The 7,500-nt window shown below is 49.2% G+C and overlaps 1 protein-coding gene across 1 annotated transcript in view; it reads left to right on the top strand.

Moving 5' to 3' along the window:
* pop1 (POP1 homolog, ribonuclease P/MRP subunit) overlaps positions 1–6,722 on the top strand; it is a 7,873-nt gene extending 1,151 nt beyond the window's left edge. The window contains exons 3-17 of the mRNA XM_016284741.1: positions 397–472; positions 566–670; positions 1,125–1,300; positions 1,679–1,939; positions 2,462–2,549; positions 2,634–2,812; positions 2,966–3,180; positions 3,447–3,534; positions 3,619–3,697; positions 3,783–3,902; positions 4,141–4,256; positions 4,540–4,728; positions 5,412–5,566; positions 5,660–5,815; positions 5,959–6,722. Of these exons, the coding sequence (XP_016140227.1) occupies positions 397–472; positions 566–670; positions 1,125–1,300; positions 1,679–1,939; positions 2,462–2,549; positions 2,634–2,812; positions 2,966–3,180; positions 3,447–3,534; positions 3,619–3,697; positions 3,783–3,902; positions 4,141–4,256; positions 4,540–4,728; positions 5,412–5,566; positions 5,660–5,815; positions 5,959–6,514 (2,559 nt within the window). The 3' untranslated portion in view covers positions 6,515–6,722. The remainder of the gene's footprint in view (positions 1–396; positions 473–565; positions 671–1,124; positions 1,301–1,678; positions 1,940–2,461; positions 2,550–2,633; positions 2,813–2,965; positions 3,181–3,446; positions 3,535–3,618; positions 3,698–3,782; positions 3,903–4,140; positions 4,257–4,539; positions 4,729–5,411; positions 5,567–5,659; positions 5,816–5,958) is intronic.
* Positions 6,723–7,500: the final 778 nt, after the last annotated feature.

Here is a 7,500-nt window from a genome sequence, read left to right as displayed (position 1 = left end):
TGTGTGTGTGTGTGTGTGTGTGTGTCGGTCTCTGTCTGTCTGTCTGTCTGTCTGTCTGTCTGTCTCTCTGTGTGTGTGTGTGTGTGTGTGTGTGTGTGTGTCGGTCTCTGTCTGTCTGTCTGTCTGTCTGTCTGTCTGTCTCTCTGTGTGTGTGTGTGTGTGTGTGTGTGTGTGTGTCGGTCTCTGTCTGTCTGTCTGTCTGTCTGTCTGTCTGTCTCTCTGTGTGTGTGTGTGTGTGTGTGTGTGTGTGTGTCTGTCTGTCTCTGTGTGTGTGTGTCTGTCTGTCTCTCTGTGTGTGTGAGTGAGTGAGTGAGTGTGTGTGAGTGTGAGCATTTCTCTATGCTATGGCCTGTAATGTACATACGGTGGAGTCACTGCAGTGAAACTGTGTTTCAGATGACTGGAGCAAAAGACCGAATGAGAGAAAAAAAGATGAAGAATCAGCCGAGAAACGTCATTTACACGAGCTCAGGTGACCAGTGCTGATAAAGGCTTCATTCAGCACATATCGATGTATTTGATCACATATCGTTTGTGTTATTGATTGAATGCTCATCGTCTACAGGTCGCAGTACCGGGAGAGGTCAGGGGTCACAGGCATGCGGCTGGGTCAGAGGTCATCAGCCTGGGGGTCACAGTTACAGTCAAGATCTGCCCAAATACATCACAGGTAACATTCATAACTAAAGAATAGTTCAATAAAAATGTAAAAGTTCTGCCATTAGGTGTTTAGCAGTGACCAGAGGTTGTCAAGCTCCACAAAATGACAAAAAAAAAGCATAAAAGTACTTCTGACTTGTGCGGGATGTTTCAAGCAGGATCAGTTTTGAGACACGCCTGAAGCAGAATGTTGTTTGCATAATTGATGTCAAGCTAATTATGACACACATATTTGACTGCACTCAGACGTTAATGTGATCTGAAAGCGGCCAAACAACTCCGTCTGTTCCTGTTCACTTTAGATCTGCGTGATTCTGTTAAGTTCCATGTAAGAAAGTCATGCAGCGGCAAATACAAGAACTGATGAAATGTGTTCCATAAATGAATATAGTGTATACTGTAATTCATTTTTGTGAACGAACTGTTAATGAAGCAAAGTCTTAGCTGTTCCTTCCTCCCTGCAGCCTCGTCCTTCGCTAAAGCGCGCGCCGCTGAAGTGAACGCTATGCTGAAGGCCGTCAGTAAACCTGCAGGCAGCTGCCACATCTTCACTGCTCTGCCGAAGCACATGCGCAGACGAGCCCTGAGCCACAGCACCAAGAGACTGCCGAGCCGTCTGCGTGAGGGAGCTCAGAGACTGGTACTGAGAAACCCACAAAACACCCGTCTCGCAGCAGTCCCGCACAGTCTGACTGCTCGCATGCAGGGTTGTCAAAAGTACCAAATCGGTTCTGAACTTTCACGAATGTGACGATACCAGCATTTCCCGCTAGCATTTTGAGCGGATTCTTAAACACCTCTGATTGGACATTGTGCTCACACACTCATCAGATATGTCTGTGATTGGCTACAATGATCATCTCTTCAGAAACATGTTGTAAATGCACATCCTTCTTGCTCTTCGGCGAGCGCTTGCACAGATACACACGGTCTGGTACTTTTGACAACCCTAGTCAAATACTCATTAACATGCGTCTCTTTCTTCGACCTCGTTCACAGCGTGTGTTTGTGTGTCCAGGCCGAGCGAAGTCAGCGTGCACCAGAAAAAGAGAAGAAGCAGGAGCCCAGAAGCAGGAGTCGTCGAGCGCGCCGCAGACACGGGAACCTGTTGCTGGAGTTCAATCGCAGACAGAGGAAGAACAAATGGCTGGAGACGCATATCTGGCACGCCAAGCGCTTCCACATGCTGAAGACGTGGAGCTACTGTCTGCCGCTCAAACCCACGGCGAAGAGCTTCAGAGCCAGCTACAGAGCCATGAACACACACGCCCTGCTGCAGGTGACGCTCGCATACATGTGCTTCATGTTTGTCATTTTCTCAGAGAAGAGTGTTACATACTTGCACCTCGTGATTTCCAGACAATATCAATGCCTCGTCCCACACGTGCTCCGGCGCAGACCCTGCATTGATGTTGTTAGTATACAAATCAAAACTATGTTACAAAACACAAATCTGTGTTCAGATTTCGGTTAGGGTTCGACATCATGAGCAACCCAATAGATCAGTGGTTCTAGCTCAAACCATCATCTTCTCCAGCGGAGAAGAACAGCAGAGAGCTGAAACAATGTTTTATTTCATTCTTTAAGGAAAGCATACAAATAAGAAACATTATTTCCTTTCAGGGCGTCACCAAGGGCAGGTTTTTTGTTCAGGTTTCGCTCACATCTGGAGAGTCTTGTTGGCTCTGACAAATTGCTGTGTTCCGCGTTTGTTATTGAATTAATTTAAATGTATGTTTTACACTAAATATAATTATAAAGCACATACACATGATAGCAGTAGCATGTCTCTCTCTCTCAGGATTTGTCCTATTTCTGCTGTTTGGAGCTTCAGGGATCTGAAGAAGAAATGCTGCGAGCACTCGCTCGACTCACCAGCAAACAAACAGGTGTGTGCGAGAGTGTGTGTGTGTGTGTGTGTGTGGTTCATCAGAGATTGTTGATATCATCTCTGAGCTTGTGTTTGTGTGTAGGTCCCACATTCGCAGCGGCGTCGTGTCTCTCAGGTGCTCGTCAGGGCAGCGTTCATCTGTACAAAGCAGATCAGTTTCCTGAAGGCTCTCTGGGTCCTGCTGACTTCCTGTGGAGGCCCCGGGTCCCTGACGCCTCAGACAGACAGCTGTGGATTTGGATCCATCCGGCCCTTAAACAGGTCAAGCACTGAGGCCAGAAACAGACTCGGATGCAAATGCTTGACCATCATGTTACAAGCGTGTGGTTTCTCATGTGACACTGGATGTTGTTTGTCGCTTGTTTTGTGTGGTAATGAAATGTGTTATATGGATAATTGTCTTCTGTGTGTCAGGACGTGCTGTCGGAGCTGCAGCTGGTGTGTCAGTGTTTCGAGGCCGTGTCCGTCTCGGAGGAGTCTCGTCCCGCTTTGGAGCTGCCTGCAGGGAGGAAGAGGAAGAGAGACGAAGCTGACGCTGAGCAACCCTCCAAAAGGCTGTTGGGTGACGGGACGCGGCCTGCAGGAGCCCCTGTGCGCTGGCAGTCCCCTGACACAGCCATCACCATCAGGTGCCGTAAACGCATGCTGACCTCTGACTGATGATGTCACGTGACGCTTTGTGATGATCAGTGATCAGAAATGTGTCGGTGCACCTCCTAATCATTTGTCCTCTGAAGCAGCTGCACTGGCCGCTTTGATCCTGTAGGTGTTCTGATGTCTCTGGTGTCACAGAATCCGCTCTAGATGCTCCAGTGATCTGATGTTACTGTAAAGCACGTGTCGACTCGGGTTAGTTATAGCTGTGAAATGTGATCATTCCTGATGTCCTGTTTAGTGACCTGACCATGGAGATCGTGCGCTATCGTCTGATTGGTCCGCTGGCCCACGTGGTGCTCACAGACACACTCCATCCAGCCAGTGAGGTGAGAGACTGCTGATGACATCACACTCACACTGATGTGTCCGTCAGTCACTGACGCGCTGATGAGTGACTCTCATTACTGTAGGAGCCAAGCAGTCGCAGTACAGACGAGGCCGGTGTGAGCGTCCATCAGCAGCAGACAGACATATTCCAACTGCTGAGAGGTGAACGAAGACCGACGTCACATGACAGCCAGCGCTGCTTTACATGGAGACCAAGATCTCAGTGTGTGTGTTGTGTGTTTTACAGGAGTGTGTTCGACAGCAGAGCTCCCAGCAGGCTGTGTGTTGGGACTGACTGTAGATGATCCCAGACTCACTTTACCTCAGAAACGTGGTAAATCTGTACCTGACCTACAGCAGAGCGCAGGTACACATGAATCCGCTGCGTCACGCAGTGAGACGGGTGCAGGAGTGTGTGTGTGTTTGACCCTGAGCTCAGGGAGCCGCTGCGTCTCCATGCAGATGAACCAGGTTCGAATCCTGGCAGGGCCTGAGACTCTGTCTCTTCTCACACACACAGCACAGTCTCACTGCACCAGAGTCAAACACACTTCGGGAATGTTTTCGCTGTGATTCTTCTCAAACTCAGAGTGTGTGTGTGTTAGAGGACAGTGGTGTGAGAGATCTGACTCTCAAAGGAGTTGCGGCTCACTGCAGTCAGAGTGCATTGTGGGACGCGTCTGCTCGCGACCGTGTGACGCATAACCGACTGTCTGAGCAGGTAAACACACATGAGACTCTACAGACTGTAATAAACGGATCATATGGAACATGCTTTTGCTCCGTTTATAATGTCGTAATTCATTATGTCTAGAGTCTCTGACTGCCTCTTTAAGATATCTTTGTGAACATCTCTTCATATTGGTGTTGATGTCCATAGATCTACAAACATCACAGTCCTCATGACTGGAGCTCCTGATCGTGGCTGTTTGGAGGAGATCTTTTAAATGACTCTTTCCCATGTATGTATTGAAGTCGTGTCTCGGTGTGTGTGTGTGTGTCAGGAGCTGAACAGGAGGAGGACTGAGCTGCTGGTTCCGGGTTCGAGGCTGTCGGCTGCTCCTCAGGCTGCTGTTCCTCTGCTGCTGGTTCATCAGGGCGGTCGTGTTCGGGGCGAGGAGCGTCTGCACTGGGGCTCCGGCTGGGATCTGCTGCTGCCCAAGGGCTGGGGAATGGCATTCTGGGTCCCTCTGGTCAGTACTGACGCCGTCTGTGTTTGCTCCATCTTGTTCTCACATTGTTCATTTTGATCCTATTTCTTGTCAGTTATTTTTGTAAGTGGAATCAAATGTAAAGTCCCCAGGAACGCTGGATTTTCCATCTCAAGTGGCTCAAAGAAGGATGCCTGACTGTTTTTAGAGAAAAATCCCCTCACTGTAGGGTTGATTATCTCTGATGGGGGGCTGGAAAGGAATATATAACCCTGCTGTAAATGTTGAGTTTGAAAAATCCAAGAGAAAAGCCTACTTTATTCATCGTTTGAGAAATGAACAAATGTTATACACGCATAACAAATAATAAGTGTTGAACAGTACTTTACAGTAATTGTTTATGATTGACATACAGTTGTCTAAAGCAGGGGCCTTGGAAATAATCCAAGGGGGACAGAACTTTTAAAATAATTTAACACTGCCGTTAGTTACTGACACACCGAACAAATCAGATCTGTTCAGAGCTTTCCACGCCAGTATCTCAGAAAACAAGCTGCAAAAAGGAAGTCTTGAGCATCTTCACTGGACTCACACGCAGAGCATAATAGATCCTGTAGTTCTCCAGCAGCATCACTGATAGATCATCGTTTTCAGTCAGTATTTCTGCTGCCTCGCACTCGGTTACTTCACTTTACACATCAGATCAATGTGAATGTGTTTTGTAGGTGTATCGTGGTGTTCGTGTCGGAGGCCTCCACATGAGTGTCAAACACTCCCAGTTTATGGGTCAGCCTCACTTCCCTCACGATTACCCAGACTGCCCTGCAGGACAGCGCTTCCAATCAGAGCAGGAGGCGGAGCTTCTACAAAAGTTCAAAAGGTGAGGGCTGTGTGGAGAAATCTTGTTTTATGCCCTTCAGCACAGCAGTGTCTCAGTCATGATCAAATAGAAAATGACTTCACTTGCTTTCAGACGTCCTCCATCCAAACGCACCAACTACATCAAACATGGCTGCTTAGCGCCGTTTCGTTGCCCCTGGCAACAGCTGATGGAGGAGTGGGAGGAGCTATTGAATATGAGCGCAGAGACAACAGGCAGCTGCAGAACCGGACCCTTCACTGTTCTGAGGTCAGTCATACACTACACGACTTACAGAGTCGATCGATTGCTCCGCTGTGTCACATGATCAGCCTCTGTGTGTCACATGATCAGCCTCTGTGTGTCACATGATCAGCCTCTGTGTGTCACATGATCAGCCTCTGTGTCTGCAGGAGTCTGAAGGCGTTGCGGCGGCTGTCGGCGTGGAGTCATCCCTCGTCTCGCAGGAGCTCCTCAGCACTGACCCATGCGACGGCCGCGGCGCTGCAGAAGGAGTGTAGGGCGAGTCTGGTGTGGGTGCGTCTGCGTCTGTTGGGTAAAGGCCAGCCGGCACTGCATGCCATGGTGTGCATCCCGACGACCTCTGACCTCCAGCTGCTGCTTAAAGATGCACACAGCAGCGGCCCGCAGGAGCCTCAACACAAAGACCACATCAAACGCCTGCGTCAGACCACAACCGGTCCTGAAGATCCGGCCCGTGCTGTGAGGGGTGTGTATCCGGCGCCGCTGCCCAGTGTTCTGCCCCACTGCAGCCGGCTGACTCTGGGCTGGGTGACGCAGGGAGACTTCTCTCTGGCTGCAGGCTGTGGCGAGGCGCTGGCCTTCATCAGTGTGTCCGGACTCCTGCACACCATCCTTCAGCAGCCGCAGGAGCAGCGCGGCCTCGTTCTGCTGCGAAACCCCTCGTCACTGCAGTACCGCTTCGCTCGCATCAGCATCGACGTGTGAAGCAGAGCCGCACTGTGGCGTGTTCACGGACCGATGCATGTCACACCGCCAGGACTCCGTACACAGGAGAGCATGTGCTGAAACTTTTTAGTTGTGTTTTTTGAGCGAGAGAAACTCTTTACATGTTAAAATGTGTTGTTTTTTATTTTACTGGAATTTGAGAACGATTAATAATCAGTGCAAATTAAAGCACTTTACCTTCATGAGATCTGATGTTTTGAGAGTGTGTGTGTTTAGTTTCATTAGTTGAGTCATGTCATCATGTTTTTCCTTTAGGCAAAGTATCAAACTCTGTTTCACATTACTCTAGTTTATTTAAAAAAATCATAATAACACTTAGACAGTTATGCATTCAAAATGAAACCTTTTCAAAACTCAGTTAGTCGGACCTGCACTCAACCTCTCACACACACACACACACACTCACTCACACACACACACACACTCTCTCTCTCTCACACACACACGCTCTCTCTCTCTCTCTCTCTCTCTCACACACACACTCAGACGCACACTCTCTCTCTCGCACACACACTCTCACACACACACACACACTCTCTCTCACACACTCTCTCTCTCTCTCACACACACACGCTCTCTCTCTCTCTCTCTCTCTCTCACACACACACTCAGACGCACACTCTCTCTCTCGCACACACACTCTCACACACACACACACACTCTCTCTCACACACTCTCTCTCTCTCTCACACACACACGCTCTCTCTCTCTCTCACACACACACTCAGACGCACACTCTCTCTCACACACACACACTCAGACGCACACTCTCTCTCTCGCACACACACTCTCACACACACACACACACTCTCTCTCACACACACATGCACGCTCTCTCTCTCTCTCACACACACTCACTCTCTCTCTCTCTCTCTCTCTCACACACACACTCAGACGCACACTCTCTCACACACACACACACAGACACACTCTCTCTCTCTCTCTCTCACACACACTCTCACACA

The sequence above is a fragment of the Sinocyclocheilus grahami genome, unplaced genomic scaffold (genome assembly GCF_001515645.1).
Source record: "Sinocyclocheilus grahami isolate Dianchi unplaced genomic scaffold, SAMN03320097.WGS_v1.1 scaffold187.1, whole genome shotgun sequence".
Taxonomy (NCBI): Eukaryota; Metazoa; Chordata; class Actinopteri; order Cypriniformes; family Cyprinidae; genus Sinocyclocheilus; species Sinocyclocheilus grahami.
This window is presented reverse-complemented; position numbering and strand designations above follow the sequence as displayed.